The following is a 24,758-nucleotide window of genomic DNA, read 5'->3' on the forward strand; positions in this document are numbered from 1 at the left end:
CAAGCTAATGTCAGCAAATGCAACGTAGCACTTTTTTTGCCTTATACTAGACTAAAATAGTTAAAACATGTCAATTAGATTTTATCTCTGCTGCTAGATTTCTAATGTTATACAAATAAAACAACTTTAATTAATAATGATATCAAAAATATTTGGTATAATATACATAATAGGTATGAAATACTTGACAACTTCATAGTAACCTACAAATTACATTACATTTGTTCAGTATAATAACTGAAACAAATTAATTATGTTATTCTAAAGAATCTACAACAACTCAGTACTCCCAATTTAAAAAGAAAAGCAAAACTTGATAACAAGTTATTGGAAAAAAAATTACGTGTTCAGTAAAATATATATTATATCAAATTCAGTAATCACCATCAAACTTAGTAAATAAAATTACCCTTACAAAAAATAAAGTGATTTTGAGGTTGTTTTGAGGTTATGCCTTGCACCAAAATCATCATTATTAATAAATCTCAATTTCAATCCTATTTTCACCTCACAAAATCAACCTCATATATAACTCAGAAATAATTTTAGTTTAGATAGGGTGAAATTATTCACACCTCAGTATACGTATTTGCTACAAGTGTAAAAAAATGATCCATACACCCACAAAAAAACCTCCCTAAACTGGTATTTCTCTAAAATATATTTCAAGAAACCCTAAAAGAATGTAAAGTTTGAATAAAAACAACTTCAATCACCTTAGTTATACACCTTGAGAAGTTGATTTTTTTAATGTTGTTTTTGAAATCAACCTCTAATAAACCTCACATTCACCTTGCACCTCAAAACAGCCTCAAATAAACCTCAAAAATACCTTAAATTTCTGAAATAAAAAAATCACATTATTAATAGAAAGCTTTTTATGCTTATTATTTCTTTTTCCTATTTATTAAAAGAGAAATTTGATTAAAATAAATTCAAAATGTATGATACTTAAGAAAATTATGACGGTTTTTAAAAGTAAATTGAAGGAAAAAAAATATTAAAACATTTTTGAGTATTAATTTCGTAATAAATTTTCGCACAATAATTTCACTGTAAAAATTTGTACAGTGAATTTTTTTTCGTTTTATTTATGTAATTTCAATAGCAGGGAATGTTTTTTTTTGCTTTTTTTTATTTTTTTTAAAATTTAATTCTTTCTAATCTGCCTTCTTATTCAAAGAGGTAGAAAATATTTCAAATCTCGAAATTCTATAATTATTATTAATTTAAATAAAATTTAAATTTTAAATGTTAAACGCCTACAGAAAAATAAAAAAATGTAATAAATTTGATACAAAATGTTAAAAAGGTATTTTAATGATTTTAGTTAATTCATGGTAAATATTTTTGCCTATAATTAATGCGTATACCTTTGATCGCATCTTTTTTGTTAGTTTGGTATGAACCAAAGCCGATTTTAATTATTAAAAATTTGTGATTTATTTCATAATTTATCATGATTAGTAAATTTCATTATAATTATTAGTAGCATTTTTTATTCTGATTAGTTCAGTTCAGTCAGTGTATTGTAAATGTGAGTGCACAGTGACAGGCATTTACAGGTATTTTTTTTTCTTACAGCGTTTATCCCCTTCAAAACTCTGCTATCTACGATAGTACCTTCCTTCTCGGCTTGGTACTACTCAAAGCTTTCTCAATCAGATTTTTTTCCCATCAAAAACCTTTTCATTGTAGTTTCTCCAGGTAACTGTTTCATCTGTCTGGATTTAATTTAAATCCCTTTCAAAACTTCTAAATCATCTGACAATTATATTTGTAGCTTTCCCGCTGTCTAATTCTGGTAGGAATAGGAAACATGGTTTTGTTTAAGTTTCACAGTTCAGACTGTAAGGTGTTTTATCTATAAAGTCATTGCATAGATTTATCTTTTTATTCATTAATTGTTTTTTTAAACCTATTTCTTTGAAGCAATCGCTTTTATACAGTAGAAAACGTGTGTGGATTTGGGCACTTGGAACGAAAAACATTGTTTTTAGATAATTGATTTTGAAATGATTGATTTTTTTCCTAATATTTTTCAATTTTTTTGTATTCTTTTCAAACTTGTGATTTTCCTGTTCACAAGAGCCTCTGCATAATTTATAATACTGAAAAATTGTGGATTTGGACATTATGCGTGATTTCTGGAGAAACAGACGAACAATTTTTAAACCACTGAGAAGTTAGTCAGAGACGTAACTCATAATAGCAGCACAGTCAACAATTTCGTATTCGAGTACAAGACTCATGGCGACGAAAGCAAAATAGAGCAGAAACATCACCAGAGCTAGGCCAATGTTCATCTTCCACTTGAAAATAGCGATTGAGACTATAACAAAAATCAACATCGCAAACAGGATGATAATAGAGCAGGCCATGCCAGTACTGCTCACTTTCACAGGTCCAAACGCTAATGCTGAGAGGAGCCATGGAACTGGAAGCCTAAAATAGGGAGAGAAGAAAATCTTTCAATTTAATTATTAGAGTAAAGTATACTCAATGAGGCAATTATAATAATCAAGATATTCTTATGTACAAGTTAAAAATTGAACTTTTTAAAACTGTTCTTAACACTAGGTTTACGGACGTTTCTTATATAGGGGAAGGTAGGGCAAGATGGGAACAATGGGCAAGACGGGACATCGCTTTTTTTCCCATGCTCATCACGATAGCGACATCTAAAGTGCTTTTTCGGAAAGAAAATATTGTTGTTCTCAATATGCACAAGTTTTTTCGTCAGTTCACAAGGTGTTGCCGAATTGCAAGCATTGTTTTGTTTTTCTTATATCGTGGTAAAATATTTTTCCTGATTTGTATGCTGATATTATTTGTTTAATACATAGCAACAAATTTTTCAAATTTGTGGCCATGTAGTGTTATTACTGTACGAACATAATGAGTAGGGTAAATTAAAATTTATTTATTTAAACAAATTTGGGGATATCTTTTTTAAAAAACGTACTATCCGGACAACATGGATCGGGCAAGATGGGACGGCCAAAGTAGAATAAAAGTGTAATATGAAAATTAAACTCTCCGGATTTGGCAAAAAGCATAAAAAATAAGGTAATATTATCAAAAAGAAATATGAACTAGCAAATATTACTTAACAAATTATTTAAAAAAATTTATAAAAATAATTTATAATTAATTGACAGACAATATTCAGATTGCTTAGAATGGGCTCATGAAGCTTACAGTGCTTATTCCGGTTTTGGCCGCTTTTTATGCAGTAACTGTGATGTTTAGGAACGTTTTTTTTTTGTAGATTATTCTCTTATTCTGACATTAATTTCGGTGATTTTTGAAATATAATTATGTGGCCCATCTTGCCCGGGTAGCCCGGGCAAGATGGGACAATCTTCCATTTTTGTTTATGTTAAGTTATTATTATTGAACTTTATTATTTATTTATTTTCTGTATGAGATATGTAAGAGCAATGTTCCCACTATATGTTTACAATATAAAAGATATAAAATTGCTCTAGTTTACTATTTTTTGAACCAAGTTTCCTTAAGCGGTCCATCTTGCCCGCTCTTCCCCTACCTATCTCTACGAACACGCGTCAATTTGACGCATCAACGAATGCATATAACAGCACATACAGAGATGCCAACTTGCTCCGGATATACTTTATCATTTGCGAATCTTGGTTTAATAAATTCGATTTAGTAGATTTTTGTCCATCACTGTTTCTAAATAATTCATAGGTTTATATAGCCACTTTATGTTCACAAAATTTACTTGGTAGTTATTTAACGCTTTTTTTAAAATTATTTTGGCCTGTCCGGAGCAGTTGGTATCTTTGTGCTTAGAAAGCAATGTAATTATATACTATTAGAAAAAAAAATGAAAATATGTGATAGATATCTTTATGAAATATTCTAGTATTTTTTTTCAATACTCGAACTAAGCAACTGAAACCTTCAGAATCTGACACTCTGCGTTTGTTTTTTCTATTATTGCTTATAGACAACAGTTGTTTATCGCTTGTTTCATTTGAGATAACAAATATCGGATAACGGATCGAAGTATTATCGATACATTCCTATTTATTATTGATGTGATGTTTGCATTTTTACTCAAAATTTTGTCTAAATTACGATAGCGTCAAATTGACGCGTATCCGTAGAGATAGGTAGGGGAGAGTGGGGTCAATTGTAACAGGGTACGATTGTAACAGAGGAAAAATTTCGAGTGTCGGGTTCTAGATTTGGTTCCTAGGTGGAGCACAAGGTGTATTTAATAAATATAAATGTACACTCCTGCTGGCAACCAATTTTATGTACTTTTGAAAGAGTTACTATCATATCAATAAAAAAAGTTAGTTTTGTTAATTAACTAGCATTGTTTTTAACAAATAAAGCTGAAATGGCGTCTTGGGGACGATTGTAACAATAAGTAAAGGGACGATTGAAACAGCTGAAAATAAATAATCTTATGCTTACAAACCATTACTTAACTCTTTAAGAACCACCAATAGTTTCCTATATCATTTATATTATGCTTCATGTGCATTATTTTATTTGTCACCTTTCACAGCATAAATTAAAATTTTTAACCCCTTAAAGTTAAAAGTTTAACCCTTTAGGTTTCTGCTCATTATTATTTTTACTCCTAAAATATCACTACTATTTTGATCAATTAAAAATTATATCACAACTATGATAATATGTATAATTAACTATGTTTTAGTTGAATTTATGAACTGTTACAATTGACCCCGTAAGTGGGGACAATTGTAACAAGTGCACGACTGTCAAAAATTGTTAATAACTAATATAATAACATTTAAAATAAGGTATTTATTTTTTTTCTAGTAGAGGATAGTCTACTTTACTCGTCTGTCAATTAATACTAACAATATATTGGATTTTTTGTTAGTTAAAAATAGTTAAGTAAAAAATGTTACAATTGACCCCATTCTCTCCTATACCACAAAGAGAATTTCAATATTTCAACGCTTTTGACGAAAATTGACTTCAATATATATTTACCTCGATTAATGGATAAAAGTCATTACAAGAGATAAAATGAAATACAAACGGATTTTGTAATCTTCCTAATAAAATTCGAAATGCGTCAAAATGACGCATCCCATAAACCTAGTGTTAAAAGCATCTGTCGTCGCATGAAATGATGTAATTTTGACGAATAATATGCTATTTTTACAATTTCTGTGAGTTTGTAACAGTAAGTCATGACTATCAGCTCAAGCTTCGTCATTCTTTAACCAGCGCATTCTGTGCTTATTCTGAAAATAGCGCAAAACGTCAATATAGAAAAGCCGCAGTTTTGAGAAAATGAAGTGCGTTTGTGGTTTAATTTTTCCATATTTAGAAACTTCTATGCTTCACTATCTGGGCTCATAAATATTTTTAAAAAAATGAGAATAAGATGGAAAAATTTTGCCAAATCGGTCAAAATGCTTAATGTTGAGCAAATAAATTAAAAAAAGTTTAATAATTTCTAAAATATTCAGTATACATTTGTGTGTGTTCTAAATCCCAGATAATTCTTCAAGGCAAGATGGCTTAGATAGCTTAAAATTACAGCTTTTCTTCAAGTCTAGGACCCATAAACTGTGTTTTCTTTTTATTTTCCTTGGTGAAAGAGCTTCGGAAAAGCTGTTTTAATGATCCGGCAGACAGCTTCAAAACATTGCAATTCATTGATGATACTCGTCAAAAAGGCATTCATTTTATATGAAGTATTTGTTTTGTTTTGTTTCCTTTTTGTGGTAACCTTCCGAAGCGGCATTAGAAGGCGGAATGGTTGGATTAAACGTAATACTCACTCATTTCTTTTAAAAATGCATTTATTTTAGTTTATGGACAAATCAACTAAGTTCAAGTTAGGAGGGATAACGCACAACGATGATCAAGATGGGGAGTGTACAGTATGCTCGTTGTCATTTTTATATTTTTATGCAGCAGTAGTGCATTGTGTACTTGAATCTGCAACTTGATTTTTAAGACCATCAAGGATGAAAAAATCAATATTTTAATTTGTTTTCCAAGAAAGGAAGTGCTTGAATTTTCATAAATCTTCTTTGCCTTCGTGGAAGAGTTTTGTTGAAACTAACCAGCATTTGCGCTATGTAGAGAGGAAAAGCTCGGAAACCTCCTACGTTTAGTCTTACACCGGATCTACGACATGATCCATCTACCACTGAGGATATTTTAAGTCAGCACTAATGTCTGTGCTAGCCGGGAGGGAAATTCGTATCGACCAGCCATCGCTGCGATTCGAACCCGGATCATTTCATCGAGGGCTAGCGCTTGATCTCCTGAGCCACCACTGCTTCAATATATTAAAATTGAACGATTTCTCTCCAGCTGCGGATTTTTAGTAATAGTGCGTACACAAATGGGTTTTTTTTCCAGGAGTGGTTGTGCTTAAATAAAAGGCCATGCAATCACTGCAATCCAAATTAGAAAGTTAGCATTTCCACTACTTATTAGTAGGGCTTATCTCTGAAAATAAGAAAATTACAAACTAGCTTCTATACTTAAGTAAACTCGGGGTTTTCAAAATAATTTTTGTTACTCGAATATAATTATTTCGGTGATTCATAAAGAATTTTTTTCGGTTAGGAGAGTTTTGTGCTAGGCTTATAATCCTCTCTTTTTAATAAAAATGCGAAAACACCATACCTCTTTTTTAATGGTTGCTTAGCACCTGAACGAATCTTTAAACTTTAAAAAAGTGCAAGAGTAAGTTGGTAAAAGATAAAATATTGAAAAATTCTTGCTTCTATCATCATTAAAATTTTGTTTTTTATGTTTACAATTTTTCAGTGAGTTGTCCCCAAAATTAATTTACTAAATAAACATAGTTTTATGGAAAAAGATGATTTTTTAAACAAAAAATAATAAGTTCAGGAAAATGCTTCTTTTTTATTTTATTTATTTGGCTTAAGAATGCGAGGTTTGCTATAAAAAGAGAAATTCCAATTTAGAAATCTCAGAGAGATATGAATATATTTTTGAATAGATTTCTTCTAAGCGAAAATTATTAAAATATTTTTAGTAAACTTTTAATTTATTTCAAAAGCAGAATCGATTTTTAAATGAAAACGTATGTTTAGCGATTTTATGCATTCATATTTAAATTTGATTTTAATACTGGATTACCACAAACACAAATGAAAAGTTTTTAAAAATCGATTCAGTTTCTTATTACAATATTGTCCATTTTTATATGGTTAGGGATAGAATATCCGGTTCCTTTTCAGTATCATTAAACAATTCTCATTTAACCGAAAAGATATTATACCGAAAAAGGAAGTTATGAACATTTTAAACATTAAGCTTTAAAATATGCGTATTAAATTAATTAAATTTTAAAAAAATGCTCTCATTCCTTTATATCAATTGTTCATAATGCAGCATATGTAACTTATTGTATAAATCAGCAATGCTTACCCAACTGTAACATCAAATATATTACTTCCAATAGAGCTGGATACTGCCATGTCACCAAATCCTTTTCTAGCCACTAAAACACTGGTTATCAGATCAGGTATGCTTGTACCGGCAGCCAAAAATGTTAATCCCATAACCTAAGAAAAACAAAACTAATTTGAGCATAAAAGTAAAACATATAGTTAAATTCATGCACGTGATGCCAGTGATCCTGATTGGCTGTTGAAACGTGACACTTGTTTATGTTAGCAACTGTTTTCTCCATTCTATTTTGAGTAAGCCAAGCACATCAAATGCAAATTCTCTTTGGTGACACATTCTTTATTCTTTAACAGAGAAATATTTGGTTTATTTCTTGCTTAGCACAAAATCAGACACGAAGCTACTTGAAATATAAGTAAATTTATTACGCAAGGTTGCCAGGCACACACAACTAAAATAATCTCAGTTACAATAAAATACGTAAACAAATAATAAATCTAGTTTACATAAAAGATTTAGACAAGAAAGCTCGTATATTTCAACGAATTCAATATTTGATACGGCGTTGTTTTGAATTAACATTGAGACTCGTCCTTAGCATTATCCAGACTATTAACGTGCAAGAAAAAAAATCAGCTAATACTGAGGTCATAAGTAAAAGGGTTCGTGTATCAGAGATTTTCTTTATCTTGAGTTGCAAGAACCCGATATTCTGATGCACTTTGCATTGTTTCCATATCACTAAGCTATTATTTGAATCTATGTATATATTTTTCTTACACCGCAGCAAAGAAAGTCTTCATTTCTTTTTCGTGTTGGAAGTAAAAAATTTAAATATGTAGTGTGTGAGCTGTCAAGCATAAAAGCGTGAAAGTACATGTTTACAAATTTCTGAACGAAAATTCTTTTCTCTAGTGGAGAAGAAAAAGCTGAAGCAAACTGAGCTATAAGTTGGGAAGAATTAACAGATTAAAAGCGAATAATTCATACCAATAAAGTTCTATATTATCTTTAAATTAAACTTATGCAGGTTCAATAATAAAAGTTTTATTTATTATAATAATAATAATAGTAAGAATAATAATGGCTTTACAGTGATAACTCAAAGTTCTGAAACTTATAATTGTGTTTTATCGAACGTGTGTGTAGTGGTCAGGGAGCGGAACTCGCATCACGAAAGTTCTGGGTTCGAATCCCGGTTAAGGCGGGGATGTTATTTCATCTTTTGAACTATCTGTCCTTATTGTGGGAGTAGCGTAGGCCCACCTAATGTGGTGCCCCTGAAAGAGTGGCTAACAAATATGTCCTACTGATATTTGAATGACGAGTATAAATCGGGTGGGCATTGGAAAAATAAATGAATAAATGTGTTTTTAACAAAGTATTAGTAGTAATTGTTTTTCAAAAGGATAATTATTGTTTTGTTTCTGCAAGTTTTTTAACTGCATGTCTTCATTCATTTCAATTCAAAACCTTTTATTTCAATAATTTATTATTGACTAAAAATTTCACATTTTTAAAGAGGAATTAAAATATTAAAATTTTAAAAATTTTAATAATTGATTTAAATTTTTAAAATTTTATGCTAACACATTTTAAATGGAAAACTTAATTGCGAGAGATGCGAGCAGGATTTGCAAAGCAAACTTTTTAAGATTGCATAGCAATTTTCGGGGATTTCAAGATTTGAAGAAATTATTCCTTTAAATTTCTTTTGTAAATGCAAATATCTGTCACTAGGCGATGTGCATCGTCTATGTATTTAATTTTTAATTGTTTGATTTATACCGGTCGCACTAATTATTGAACCCTTTCTAACCGTATGTCTTATCATAGGAGCAGCACTAGACGTTCATCAATTCGCCTTACAAAATTTCAAATTTTTTTGGTATAAGGAAAAAAAGTAAACTGCCTCAAGTATCATAATCTGGGCCCTCAAGCCATAAGCAATAAACACTGGATCCATAAATCATTAGTTGCAAGGTCTTTTAGGAAATATACTCACCAGCCTATTCTGTAGTAAAGGGGTAAAGTTCAACTATTTCTGTTCGCCAATTTTGCTTCATCAAAGTTAATGATCATAAACATCAACATACTATTTTCGAAAAAAGTTTCGTACTATGTTATCCCAACAGTTCAAGTTTGCATTTTATAAGAGCTGGATATGTAGCCACTAGAGCAATTAACTATCACACGAGTTTTTTTAAATTTGGGTTTCTGAGATTCTCGATAATAGAATTTAATTTCTTAAGGTTTAAGCTAGAATAGTTACCACGGTTTACAAAAACTATGATGCATCTCAAGAAAGGATCTTAATTTCTTTTTAACGAATTGTTAACGCACGATAAGTAAACTGAGAATAATAGTAAACTGTTTGTAGCTGTAGAATGAAATGAAACCATTTTTGAACTTTAACTTATTACTCATTAAATATAATCAATATCCGAATCGCGTACTTAAGTTATAACTGTACTGCGATAGTGTTCTGAAGTTTTCTGCTTTTTTAGGTACAGTCAATAAACTAGAAATTGGAGACTATTTAATGAAACTCAAAAGTATTTTCTCAATAGTTAGGGCGTTTCTTAGATTGTAACAAAAGTCACATAGTGCTATGCTCATAAAAACACCCATTGGCTTTTGCTAGGACCATTTGTGCAGATACACCTTGAACCAGTCTTCCTTTTGAGACTGATGTCTGTGCAATGCTGTTTAAAGTTGTCGCAATCACCGGGTTTAAGGACTTCTCTTTTGATTTTTTTTCAGAAGTAATTTCATTGTTTGATTGTATCAGGCCTAACATAGTTGCCGAGCGGAGTGACTCTACGATGCTGGAAGGTTTAGATTTGTTCACTATTCCGAGCCTTGTTAACTTCTCAAAATAGTTCTTATAATTGACTGAAGCTCTAATCTCCAAAATTCACCAAAGAGAGGAATTTATAACTGGCCCCACTATAATGAGTCACTTTCAGAAATTTTACTAGGGGTCAATACTTGGAGGACTAAATTACATAGTTCTGCTTTGGTATGTAAGTATACTGTATCTGATATTACAGCTTTATAATATCAACTTTTATGTCCCGTGTTGCATTTTAAATTTCATTTTACAGCTTTGAGTAGTCAGTTTAAAACAAATAATCTTTGTCAGTAAGGGGAAACTTGTCTGATTCGACAAATATTGATTGCTGCAGTCAAAAAGTAAAATAGATAAATAGACTTCTGTTCGGGTGTTACAAATTTTATTACCAAAAAGTTCCACTTTCCTGAACACATTTGGCTTAACTGAAGCCCTTTATTGGCGCTCGAATGAAGCCCAATAAAAGAGCTCAGTTTTTAGGACTGTTCTCTGGCACAGAAAGTCGGAAATTGTGACAAAAATGACTAGAATAAACAGACGGAAAAGAAAACGACATTCTTCCTCTTTATGTTCTTAAGCGGTACTCCTAAAGTGGAATAGTTTGCCTATTGCAAAGATTCGGAAGCAGGTTGTTATAGAATTCACCAGTAAAAAGACGGCACTTGTTTTTATGCATTCTTAAACTGCCAGGCCGGCGGAATTGATTTGAAGAAAAATTAGATGTTCTTTTAAATTGAAGCTATATGAAAGTAAGCATTAATAAAAAAAGTTTTTGTTGAAAAGACGTTAGGCTTATAATCTTTTTAAAATACTTATTTCTGATTCCTAATGTAGCGTCATTGATTCTTGAGACTGTTTTTATAGGAATTCCCTGAAAAGCTATTCCGGTTATTTATTTTTTAATACGAATAATAATAACTCTATTTTTGTAGAAGGAAAAGCTTTTGAATTAACAGAAACAATTTTTTATGTAATTTTATTGAGAGCTAGGGAACATAATTGCCTAATATGTGATTTTTTCCAGATAATTTGCCTCCCTCTGCTTTTAAACTTGAATCAAGTTTAGTGTTTAATTAGGTAATAATGATATAAGCATCTTTTATGTATATTTTTTGTCTTTATAGCTCGGATTATTGCAATTAAATTGTTAGTGTTTGGTGTATTATTAAATTGTTTTCTATTTGCGTTTAGATATATTATATTTTAACTATAAGCGTTCGCTTCGATTGTAACAAAAATTTATTAATCAAAAACGAATTAATACCTAAAGACATCGGAATAATGATTAACCAGCCTGTTTTATGCATATTTTTGGGCTTTATTGTTTGGGTTATTGTGATTCAATTGTTTATGTTTAGTGTGGTATATAATTGTTTTATATGCTATTTGCAGTAAAGTTTAGATATTTTATATTTCAACTATAAGCGTTCGCTTCTATTGTAAGAAAAATTTGCTAATCAAAACTGTATCGATGCTTAACAGATATCGAAATAATATTTTACCAACCTTTTCTATGCTTATTTTTAGTCTTTATTGTATAGATTATTGTGATTCAATTGCTTGTGTCAGACGGGATATAAAATGGATTTTCAATTTGCTATTTGAAGTAATGTTTGGATATTTCATATTTCAGCTGTAAACGTTCGCTTTGATTGCAAGAAAAATTTCTTAACCAAAAACAATCTTAACTTTCCAATAATATAACTTTTACCTAAATTCATCTGATAAATTAAAATCACGCTTTAAAATCAATTGAAATGTTTTTACTCTATTTTATCTAAATTTTCATTTAATATTTTTTTTAATAAAAGGAAATTCGAGAAAATAATACAGATAATTGTATCCGACACGAGTTTTTAGATTACATCTTCAGATCTACTAACTATTGCCAAAACAAACAAACATTTGATTTGTCTCTAAAAGCGTTTATTTTTATCTTCCAAATATGTTTTAAAATATACTTAGCTTCTGGGCTGCAAGTCATAAATTTGACTTACGTTATTTATTTAGAGCAAAAGAAAAAAATAGTTAGGAATTTCTATAAAATCAAAAATAATTTTTGAGTAAGCACTTTTGTTCGCTACTATAGCAAATAAAATATTTCGTTCAATTACTTTTTATAAGATTAGAGGAATGCAAATTGCTTAAAATGCCAATAGCCATGCAACTTCAATTTTATTAATATATTATTCTTACTTCGTTTAAAAAAGAAAAATTTAATGCTTCGTGCGTCATTTCTTTCAATAAATGGTGCATATTTATGAGTCAATGAGTTTCCATGAATCATAAGTTTTAATATAGAAAGTATTTTAACTTTATCTAGCGAATGAATAATATAAATTGAGAGCAATCTACGACAGTTTTCTTAGATATATAAGTAATTTCTATATGAATAACTATGGGTCTTAAAATAATAAAATTACTAAATTTCGATAGCTTTTAGAAAAGAGAGAGAATGCTTCATCCATAAATAAATAAATATTTTTGGCTCATTTTAGTCGACGCACTGGTATAGCGTTATAAATATCCAGAATAGTATGGAAGCGGGCTTGGCTATAATGCGTTGTTTATTCATTATATTTCCTGTAATTTTCCTTCTTTTTCCTTTTAATGCTATTTGTTTTCTGCTTCTCCTATCTGATTAATCCTTTTTTGTAGAATTTCGACAAAAGTTTTGAGTTTTTTTTTTTCACTTCAGAAAATATTTATATACTTTACCACTTAAGTGTTAATTATTTTTTCATCCTTGCGCTAATTGTTTTTCAAAAAGTTTCACTGTATGACCATTAAGTTTTAGTTTGAATTTCATTATTTTATTATATTATTTTATTATTATTTTATTATATTATTTTATTATTATTTTATTATATTATTTTAATATTATTTCTTATATTATTTTATTATTATTTCTTATATTATTATAATATTATATTATATTATATTATATTATATTATATTATATTATATTATATTATATTATATTATATTATATTATATTATATTATATTATATTATATTATATTATATTATATTATATTATATTGTATTATATTATATTATATTATATTATATTATATTATATTATATTATATCGTATTGTATTGTATTGTATTGCTATTTCATTATATTTTTATTTTAGTTATGTAATTATTTAGTTATATGTATTTATTTTGTAACTGTTACAAAAATTAGATGAATTAAATACAGCAACAAACGAAAAGGTAATATTTTGTGACTAAAGCAACAAAAAATAAACGTCAACAAGGCATTAAGTACATAAATTGTCGTTGCTTTAGAATAAAACATACTTGTAATGAAACACAAAAAAGCATTTTTAGTTTGTTCGCAAGTTTAAAAAAAATTTATACACTTCTTCCCTAAACAATAGATAGCGTTCCATTTCCTGATGCTAAAATACAACAATAAATGTGAACAGTATTTCCTCAATGAATTAACATACTTTTTCCCTTCCTCCAGAAATCTAATACTCTGATTCGGTATTTGTTCGATTGGATTTTTTTTTTTGTCACGTCCAGACCAATTTCGAGAGGATTGCTCTGGGATAATAAAGAAAGGTACGTGATAAATGAAAAATCTCATACTGGTTAATCCGGCTTATAACCAGAGAGAGAGAGAGAGAGAGAGAGTTTATTCCTTGAAGAAAGAATCCAACCACAGAAGATAATACATTACCTCATTTGGAATTCCAATGGTCTGCCCGACAACAGTCGCCCACCACACCATCAGGTAGGAAAAAATGGCTATCCAAACTATGCTTCCGATGAAGGTGATGAAGAACCATTTCTTTTTCTCCTGGAAGAAATTTAATTATAAACATTTTAACTAAAATGTAACAAATTGTATGATTAAAACAAATTTAATAATTGGCTTTTTCTCTCTCCCTGAATTTCAAGTTTTCATTGACATTCGCTAGAAAATAATTCTTTTAAAAGTCATGAATTATTTTTATTGGGTAGGAATATTTTTCATTTCATTATGCTTGTTCATAACTGTATTTTACACTATACAACAGCGTTTGGATATATAACAGTGTGTTATATAATAGTGTTTATAATAATAACAGTGTCTGGATAAAATTTCCAGTAAAGCTATATAGGTGATGAATTAAAAAGGTCTGTTAAATATAATTCTGTTCAGGAAAATTAAATAAAGCAATGATAGAGAATTTTTATTATTTTTCTACTCATACAAATATAAAATAAGAACTGTATAAATAGAAATATATTGACTATATATAAAAACATATTGACTACATATAAAAATATATTGAATATATATAAAAGTATATTAAGTGTATTATATAAAATACATTAAATATAAAAAAATATATTTAATACATATAAAAATGTATTAAATATTAAATGTACATAAAAATATATTAAATATATAAAAACACATTGAATATATATAAAAATATATTGAATAAGAAGAATTGAATATTTTCTCTTTTTAAATTTCAAGTTTTCATTTAAGTTCGTTGGAAAATAATTCTTTCAGAAGTCCTGAATTATTCTTATAGCGCAGAGAATATCTTTACTGTTATAACAGACCGAGAATGTTACAGAACATTTAATAACAGCGTTTCACGATATACAATATATACACGATATATGTTTGGATTTATAACAGTGTTTATAATAATAACAATAATGTTTAGATAAAAGATACAATTACGTCGGTAATGCTGCAAGAAAGTTAAGCCTAATTCGGTTTTGGAAAAACAAAGTTAATATAATTAAAAGATTTTCCCTTACCCTAATTTTCTACACAAATAAATATTAAATGAAGACTGTATAAATAAAGATATATTGACCGAAAAGAATTTGAAAATTGATTATTTTCTACAAGTTTTTATTGATGTTCCCTAGAAAATAATTCTTTCAAAAGTCATGAATTTTTCTAATAGAGTAGTAATGTCTTTAATTTTATTTCAGACCTATAATGTTTGTTCAAGAGTTTCATAACAGTGTTTTACAATATACAATAGCGTTTGGATATATAACAATGTTTATAATAATAACAGAGTTCGGATAAAATTTCCAATTACATCGGTAATGGTTAAAAAAGTTTTGTTAAACATATTTCTGTTTAGAAAAAATAAAGTAAATAAAGATGGAGTACTTTCGTTTACACTAATTTTCTACTCTTATAAATATACAACTAGGATTGTATAAATAAAAATATACTGAATATATATGAAAATATATTGAAGAAAAAAGAGTTTTAATTTAAATTTTTCCCCCTTCCTTTAATTTTAAGTTTTCATCGACATTCTCTAGAAAATAAGTCATGAATTATTCTTGTAGGATAGAGATTGTCTTTAATTTTATAATAGACCTAGCATGTTTGTTTTAGAATTTCGTCACAGTATCTTGGAATATACATTAGTGTTTGGATATATAACAGTATTTATAATAACACAATTTTTTGGATGAAAATTTCAATTATGACGTGATGGCTTAACAATTTTCGTTAAGCATAATTCTGCTCAAGAAAATTAACGAAAATAACAATAGATGATTTTCCATTGAACTAATTTTCTATACATTTAAATATTAAATAAAAAATACATTGAATCGATGCCACGATTAAAGCGACAGGGGGAATTACCAAAGACTAAAATAATCATGAATCAGAGACATTAAAAAAACACGTTTAAAATATAACAAAAATTGCCCTTTATTAATGAGTATCTGTGAAAAGATCTATGATCTATCGCTTTAGTTCTTTGCTTATTAAAATTTTTTATTATACAATTTGCACGCTTTAAGTTTCAACAACAAATGAAAATTGATTCTTTGCACATAATATCGAATTTTTTCTTCAATGATCACCCTATGTTTAATTTGTTAAAAATTTTTTTAACAAAAATCCCTACTAAAATTTACCAATTGACCATTGAGAAGGTAGGACTCAAATAACAATTTTTTTCAAAAACTATTGCTTTATGAACAAGTGAGTTATTGTTTCTGATGTATATTTTTATGCTGAATTGTATGAGGTCAAACTCAAGTCGTGATGACTAATAGTTAAGAAATTATTGAGGCTTTATTTATAAAATGAACGATTTTGTATTTCTGCCCAATTTCGCTCTTAGAATGTATTTCTAGGAAAAAAGAAAGGAGATAGAAATGTATAGTTTGCGATATTTTTTTATGAAACTAAAAAGAGTCTCTTATCCAATTTCAAAGTTAGTTATAAAATTACTCCAGAGATGGCGCAGTTGACAAGAAATATTTTAAAACATGTTTTCTAATTGCATGCTAAACCATTTCAATTGAAATATTTACAAGAGCATTGTTAATTTAATTTTCAGAGAAGGTCACGTTGCTGTTGAAGATAGAAATAACGCTGAATTCCTCATTTCATAGTTTTACTCAATGATTAGAGTCATCTGCTGATATACCTTACAATTAATTTGGAATCGTAGGAAAAGTAAATTGTTTTAGTTTCTAAAACTGGCCATACATTTTTTCTTCCATATGTTTTTTAAAATTGACATAAAATTGTCCTTTTTGGGACAGTTGATACCTCAGATTAACATTTCACAATTATTTTTTATTCTATCCTATAACATCCTCAAATCTTTAAAAATGTGACACTCAATATTTTAGCATTTTCAAAAGTCTTTTCAGCTATAATTTTTGTTAAATATTTCATAATATCTATGTTTCAACAAATAGTGAAAAATGAAAAGTTCAACACATAAACCATAAAACACTTTATTAGTTTAAAAAAGAACGTAAAGGTTTCGTTTTATCTAGATTTTTTCTCATAATATTCCGTTTTTTAAACGAAACACAGGTAATTCAATCTTAGTTCATCAAATAGATTATTCGACATCGGTAAAACAAAAAATATCCTGTAAAATTAAATCAGGTTGTATTTCATGATTTTTCATTGAATTACCAAAGATCAGAAAACCTGCTCATTTCCTTTAACTAACCATTAAAATCTAAGCAAACACGGAAATGATAATTTCCTCTTTCTTTTCCGAATATCTTTTAAGGTTTCCCCACTGTTATTGACTTTTAATCTGTTCGCAAACGGATAGAATTAAATAGTACACTTTATAACAATGTTTAAAATAAAAAAAATAAAAAACTCTTTTATCTGCTAAATAATCATCATACGGATATCATAAATAAGTTAGGATTAATTAAAAATATATCAATTTACTTAAATTGTATGTTACTTTTTAATTATTTTTATTGAAAAGACACAGTTATTCTTCACACATTTTACGAATTGCTGCTAAATTAAATTTCCTTAGACCTTACTTTTTAGAAATAATTTTTGTCGTGGAACTACCAAAACACTCAGATTTAATAATTTTACTTAATTGACTAGGAGGCTTCACCCCCTGCTCGCTTGCGCTCGCCAACCCCCGGAACTGCTCTTGCAGTTCATTTCGGATTGCTTCGCAATCCGATGCTCGCTTTGCTCGCTCATTGGATACGTTCTTAACGTCAAGCTTTTGTATATTTTTTGAACACTGAAGTTCCGAAAACTTTTCGCTGTAGAAAATTCTAAACCAGTGCATTTCAATATAAATTTGAAATTGCAAACAGTTCGCATATTTTCTTAATCACACTATTCTAAATTTCAGTTGTTGCAAAAAGTAACTGTTGTAAGTTTTGTTTTAAAGTCTTTCCCACCAGAGGGCTAAAACCATGTGTTGTAAAACAATATGAAATAGTACTGAAAGCCGGATGTAAAGCATCGGCTTCGATGAAGATTATTTTGTGAGCATTTTTTTGATAATTCGGTGAGAATTCACCCGATTAGACATATGATGCTCATTACGTGCTCTTGCGCACCGAAGCCTATCAATTAAAACGTATTAGCGTTTTATATAATATAGATTAAACATATGATGCTCACTACGTGCTCTTGCGCGCCGAAGCCCATCAATTAAAAATGAAAACTGTTGCCAACGCGAGAAAAGAAATATCATCGGTTTTATTGATACATACGTATTAGCGTTTTATAAATGAAAACTGTTGCCAACGCGAGAAAAGAAATATCATCGGTTTTATTGATACATACGTATTAGCGTTTTATATAATATAGATAGACGGGAAATATAAATAGTTGAACTAAAATAACAAACAAGTATCAAGTACTTCAATCACGATTATAATATTAAATCTCATGATAATTCTTATAGTATGACTGCATTTTTTAAAATTTTATAGCATTATTTTAAAAACATAATGATTAAGTAGTTTAAATAAAATGATGATAACGTTTTAAACTTTTTTTTTTATAAAAAAATAAGTGTCGTCGCATTTATTTATTTTCTATTTTAATTATTTACTTATTATTATTATTATTTTGCATTTTCAATGTATAGAACGATTTATTAATACACAAAGATATTATCATTATAGATAACATTTTCCATGAAGATCCAGATATTATCATTATAAACTTAATAAAAACTATTAAAGTATTTCACTTAAATTTATGTAAATATTAAATTTACAGATGTTGAACGATAATCAAATTACATTTACTTTTATACTAAATTCATGTAAATTCGTGCTCAGTCCACGAAACAAATTAAAATAATAAACTCAAAATTATTGCTCAAAATTTAAAAGCAATATTGATGTTTAATGTTTCGCATTATTTCTATGCAATCTCTTAAACGAGTTTAATTACCGTTAAACGTTAATTAACGTTAAATGTTAACGTAAACGAGTTTTTATCATATTCAAAAAATAAATTCAAATTTAAAAAGCAAGTTTGTGCATGAATATGTACTGAGAAAAAAAAGTGTGAACAAAACTACCAGAATATGCTTAAACTAAGCGTAGGTCAGTCTTTATGGGAATACCAAAGAGCTCGGTAATTTTAACCGAAGTGCTTTGGTTATGATTTTATAATTTTGATAACCAATACAATTAAATTAGGGTCTTAATAATCTTGGATAAAATTAATTTGGTTATTTAATTACGATACCTTAAGGCATGATGTAAAACCATTTATTTAGTTACATTTACGTTTCAGATATTTTATTTACTTTTTTATTTATTTTTAACTAAATGTTTGGTAATAAGAGCAATAATTTTGATAACCAGAACTTCCGGTAAACCGTTACATTAGAAACGGAAAAATTAATAAATTAATGGCTGAAATGCGATATATTTTGGAGTTATTAACAATTTTATTTTATTTTATCAGAAATGCCTTACAGTACAGTACATTTATTTTACTAGAATTTGTTTTTCTCTGTGTGTAATTGTGATGAAATTTAATTTTTATCAATAAAGAATCGGAAACTAAATCTGTGAAATGAAATTTGTATTATTGAAATAAAAAGTTTTGGGATTTTTTTAAATGAATAAATTTTAATTCAGATGTAACAATCGGTTCGTCGTCAAGAAACAAAAGCGATTGCAATATGCAATAATGCAATAAAGCAATACTGGGGGTTGGTGAACGATTGAAGCAGGAGCATACCTTTTTAATTTGACCGTATTTTAGCTTGGGAGTAGAGTCAACAAATGTCTAATACAATAATGCATGATATTTCTAAAGTATTCTATAATAGGGAGTTGGAGTAGAAACAGGGGTTAGGCCATCTGCTTCCCAAAATAGGTAATTCAGGTTCGAATTCCAGAAGTGGTTGGTTGATATGCATTTTGCTCCCGGTTCACGCCTACCGCATTGCTGACGTTAAAAATCATCAGTGGTAGATTGCTCATGGCCTATAATCCCCTTGCCATCAGGCTAAGTGTGGGAGATTTTCTTGGTTTTCCCCTCTATGTAACGCAAATGCGGGTTAGTTCCATTAAAAAGTTTACTACAAAGGCAAATTTCTGCCAATATCTGATTCAGGTTTTCTTGTTTTCTGGATTGACTTCAAAATTGCAAGGCTACGAAGTTGAACATTAGCAGTCGTAAACCTAAAAAATTGGGCCGGCTGTTCAACCATGGTTATAAAATAAAATAAGGGTAGAAGTAGAGCAGTGGTGGCTTAAGGGATAGAACACTCACCATTCAATGAGGTGAACCGGGTTCGATCCCAGGTATGGCTGGTTGATATGAATTTCGCAGTCGGCTCGCACCGACCACAGTGCTAACGTAAAATATCCTCAGTGGTAGACCGATAATGGGTTAGAGTCCCCTTGCCGTTAGGATAACCGTGGGAGGTCTTCGTGTTTTATCTCTCCATGCAATGAAAATTCAGATTAGTTTCATTAAAAAGTCCTCCACGAAGAATAGTTTGCCCCTATGCTTGGTTCAAAAGTTCCTTTGTTTTCTGAGTTGGGTTCAAAATTATAAGGCAACGGAGTTGAATATATGAACTCCGAATTGGGCCCACTGTTGAACGCCAGTTATAAAATAAATCAATAAAAATATTTCCTACCAAGGCCAAGTTTCTTCACAACACAAAGTATTGATTTAAAATCTCATTCTTATTCGATAAAGTGAAGGGTGAAAACAATTCTTGTGTCAAAACTGTTTAAATATGAACCCAGCTTTAAATCCTAATGTCGCACAAGAATTATGGAAATCTGTGAAAGGAAGTGCCTTTGCATGACAAGCATATGCAAATTGGAGAATACCATTTGTTTTTTGAGGTAATATTTTTAGTTTTTATGCAATAAATGTCTTCAATATATTAAGCTAAATACGTTTCTCACTGTTATGCAGTTAAACATGAAGTTGCGAAAATCTATTCTCATATATATTGCCCGAGGTAATTAACGTCAGAATTTGCGAAAGATTTGAATTGATAACTTAAAAGATATTAGACTTTAAATCTTTTAAGTTATCAATTCAAATCTTTATACTTATAAACTTTATATACTTATACGAATTTATGTTAGTATATATATACTTATAAACTTTATACTAATATAAATTCATCTTGAGTCATATATATATATATATATATATATATATATATATATATATATATATATATATATATATATATATATATATATATATATATATATATATATATATATATATATATATATATATATATATATATATATATATATATATATATATATATATATATATATATATATATATATATTAGAAAGTCTCACATTTGAACGTGCGTTTATCGGAAGCGAAGAATATACATTGGGGAAAGAGTCTAGCTTCCATAGACATAACGTAAACCAGTCTCCCAAGGTTAGTTGCGGTCCCTGTGTATAAAGGAGAAAACACCATTTCAGAGCACAACAGCAGAGGTTCTATAAACAGGCTTGCACCCTCCTCTCCTCCTAACCAATACTGAGATTAGGGAAGCGTTGTGGTGAAGAAGAAAAATTTTCTTTTTTTAATCTTGTGTTTGTTGTGTATCTTTACAATACTGATAAGCAGTACTGTACTATTAATTAAGATATTATTAATACATTTATACATCTAACACATTTTAACATAAAAAGAAATAAAACATTTCATGGAAATATATAAATTGAACCGAATGTGGAACATATAATGGTACAAGAACCAGAACAGACTTCAGTGCCTCAAATGGTATTGATGTTACATACTCTAAGTACGTACGTATAAATTAAATAGAGTTAAATAAGTCTGTCACAAAAAAAACTAAAGAAAAGAAATGTGGCTCTGGGTTCATGGAAGATATCCTATGAGAGGTCAATATTAATGAGCATTTTCTTATCAGCTTTTAATAATCTATAGTTATGGTTCCAAAACATTTTCAGGCTTCTAAAAATACAACATGTCACATTTTTAGACATATTTTTGTGATGTAATATGTCACCTTACAACTTAGTATACAAAAAATATACAAACTGCCGTCACTTCATTGTTGAAATGGAACAATGGGATATGTTCCACTCGACATATCGACATATTTGACGTGTCTGAGGTCGGCATGTTTGAGTTTCCAAAACGTGATAGTCAGGTCTACGCGGGATTTAAGGAAAACATTAATAAATGAAAACAACGAAGGAAAACTTGATATTTGTAAGAACGGTGGTGACCAGGGGAAGAAAATCAGGATAGAATACATTGCGATACTTGATGTAGGGGTGGAGCAGAGCTGGGATCATTAGTAATCCAAATCGTTTCATTGCAGCTCAGTAGTAAATATGAAATGATTCTATGATATTTCATACGTAATGTAGTGGTGGAGTAGAACTGGGATTATTAGTAATCCAAATCGTTTCATTGCAGCTCAGTAGTAAATATGAAATGATTCTATGATATTTCATACGTAATGTAGTGCTGGAGCAGAACTGGGATCATTAGTAATCCAAATCGTTTCATTGCAGCTCAGAAGTAAATATGAAGTAATTCTATGATATTTTATACATAATGTAGTGGTGGAGCAGAACAGAGATCATTAGTAATCCAAATCGTTTCATTGCAGCTCAGTAGTAAATATGAAATGATTCTGTGTTGTTTTATACGTAATGTAGTGGTGGAGCAGAACTGGAATCATTAGTAATCCAAATCGTTTCATTGCAACTCAGTAGTAAATATGAAATGATTCTATGATGTTTTATACGTAATGTAGTGGTGGATCAGAACTGGGATCATTAGTAATCCTAATCGTTTCATTGCAGCTCAGTAGTAAATATGAAATGATTCTATGATGTTCTAGAGGATTTTCTTTATTGTTTTAGAAATTTAGATGGTAATTTTTAATTACACGGGGGAACAAATTTTTTGTTGTATTTATACAAATGCTTGATCTTGCCCGATTCAATGTGGTGTGGGGATTTCAAATCTGAAATAAGTCTTCCTCATAAAGCTACGTATATTTTTAAAATAACATTTTAAATCTGTTTTTTGTTGTTGAAATATACAAGTTTTAAAACGTCATATATAACAAGGGGTCAAGTTAGTGTTGCGGCAAACTTTTAGGGAAGTTAGGACACAACATGAGATTGAAATTGCACAGGTGAGACAATGTTTCCATGCCTTGATATATTGTCGTATGTGGATAGGTGTGCTTCTCTATTATGACCAGCTCAGAAATTCACGAAGAAACAGCTCATAATAGGTAAAGCACCCTTAGTGGCGTATGACGACATTTCCGGGTATGGGCTGCTATGCAATTTTAATCCAGTTTGCCTGACCTAACTCTTCCAGAAGTTTGTCACAACATTTACGTGTCTCTCTGTTATTTATAACGTTTTTAAACTTGTATGTTTCAACAAAAAATAGGCTAAAAATTCCGTTAAAAAACTGTAGCATGGAGAGAGAAACCAATTGTAGATTTAAAATCAGAGATACGAAAGTATTTACGATCTCTTAAAAATTTCATGCCAAAAATTAAAATGTTTCACAGTGTAATAGTCGCAGATGAAGGAGCAATTAAACAAAATAAAAAATATATGATTCAAGAATTTTTTAAAAGTTTCATTAAATAAACATTTTTATTACTTTAGCTCAATGAGAATGTATATACACTCATGACAAGACTATTATTTAAAATACGTTCATTTCTCACGAATAAAAATGCTACTTTAAAAAAATTGTTATTAAAATGCCTATTACTCCTAAACAGAAATGTACGATACACTGGCTTTATATAGATTATCTATGCATTTTATAGAATGTCTGATGTATAATATACTTTGCCGGTTTGTCATTTGGCGTTTCATTGAAAGAATCGGAAATGTATAAAATTAATAATCCTTTCTTACTTTGCTGGCAGTATTTTATGAAATGCCTAAGTATTCTATGTGTTCTATAAAATGCTGAAATTTCATATATGGCTCAAATGTTAAATTACAGAATATCTATTGCTCTAAATAATTTCTCAAAAAGCACTCGTATTAGAAGATGTTCGTTGTGAAAAATCTATAAAATTAAAACAACGAAATGTATCTTAAAATTGCGCCGGATGCTTCATCAAATAACCGAAGATTTTAAAAAAAGAATGTCTCCAGACTGCATTACGTTATTTTTGCAATTAGCTAAGTGGAAAACATTGATTTGCAGTCTTTCTCAACAGTGCCATCTATCGTCAAATTTTGTATCTGATTTCGAAACGTGACGGAAATGAAATCTCGTTTCTTCGCACTCTTATCTCCTTCCATCTTTCTTTAATTGATTTTTCTTATTATTTGTCATTTTATGGACACCTGACATGATTATTCACTTGTAGATGAGTATTCGATTCCCAAAATTTAATGCTCCGAAATAAACACCATTCATTAAAACCCAGACTATCGTTTCGGTGAATCTCCATTTATGTTGACAATAAATTTCTGAAATAGGTTAAGGATCGCAGTAAAGTAGTCATCGTAAAAGCGAAATGATTTTGAGAGAAATGAAAATGACTTACGTCTCTTCGAACATCAGGCAGTGTTAGCCAAAGGGGAAATATGATGGGAGCCATCAAAAGGTAAGTAAATCGCTTTCTATTGTCCTTCGGCCAGGAGATATCCAGTGGTTCGTCCACTTCGATTTCCGGTTCCGGCTTCGACTGCAGAGCGGCCACAATCTCCTGAGGATCTCC

General features: G+C 29.3%; 1 protein-coding gene and 1 long non-coding RNA gene across 6 annotated transcripts in view; one reads left to right on the forward strand and one right to left on the reverse strand.

Moving 5' to 3' along the window:
* Positions 1-24,758, forward strand: part of LOC139425698 (uncharacterized) — a 105,973-nt gene that overhangs the window by 9,785 nt on the left and 71,430 nt on the right. The window contains exon 1 of one of the 2 annotated variants that reach the window (XR_015428745.1): positions 24,522-24,644. The exons of the other annotated variant lie outside the window; for it this stretch is intronic. This is a non-coding gene — a long non-coding RNA (uncharacterized LOC139425698). Of the gene's footprint in view, positions 1-24,521; positions 24,645-24,758 lie in introns of those variants that run through there. 2 annotated transcript variants of the gene reach the window in all.
* LOC107439128 (sodium/potassium/calcium exchanger Nckx30C) overlaps positions 1,076-24,758 on the reverse strand; it is a 247,483-nt gene continuing 223,800 nt past the window's right edge. For all 4 annotated transcript variants that reach the window (XM_016051620.5, XM_071181363.2, XM_043039974.3 and 1 more), the window contains exons 6-9: positions 24,585-24,758; positions 13,961-14,080; positions 7,432-7,568; positions 1,076-2,445 (exon numbers count right to left, since the gene is read on the reverse strand). In XM_016051620.5, coding sequence (XP_015907106.1) covers positions 2,187-2,445; positions 7,432-7,568; positions 13,961-14,080; positions 24,585-24,758 — 690 coding nt within the window. In that variant the 3' untranslated portion in view covers positions 1,076-2,186. The remainder of the gene's footprint in view (positions 2,446-7,431; positions 7,569-13,960; positions 14,081-24,584) is intronic.

Source organism: Parasteatoda tepidariorum, chromosome 8 (assembly GCF_982258835.1).
Source record: "Parasteatoda tepidariorum strain Cologne lab strain chromosome 8, Ptep-v5.0, whole genome shotgun sequence".
In the NCBI taxonomy this organism is placed as follows: domain Eukaryota; kingdom Metazoa; phylum Arthropoda; class Arachnida; order Araneae; family Theridiidae; genus Parasteatoda; species Parasteatoda tepidariorum.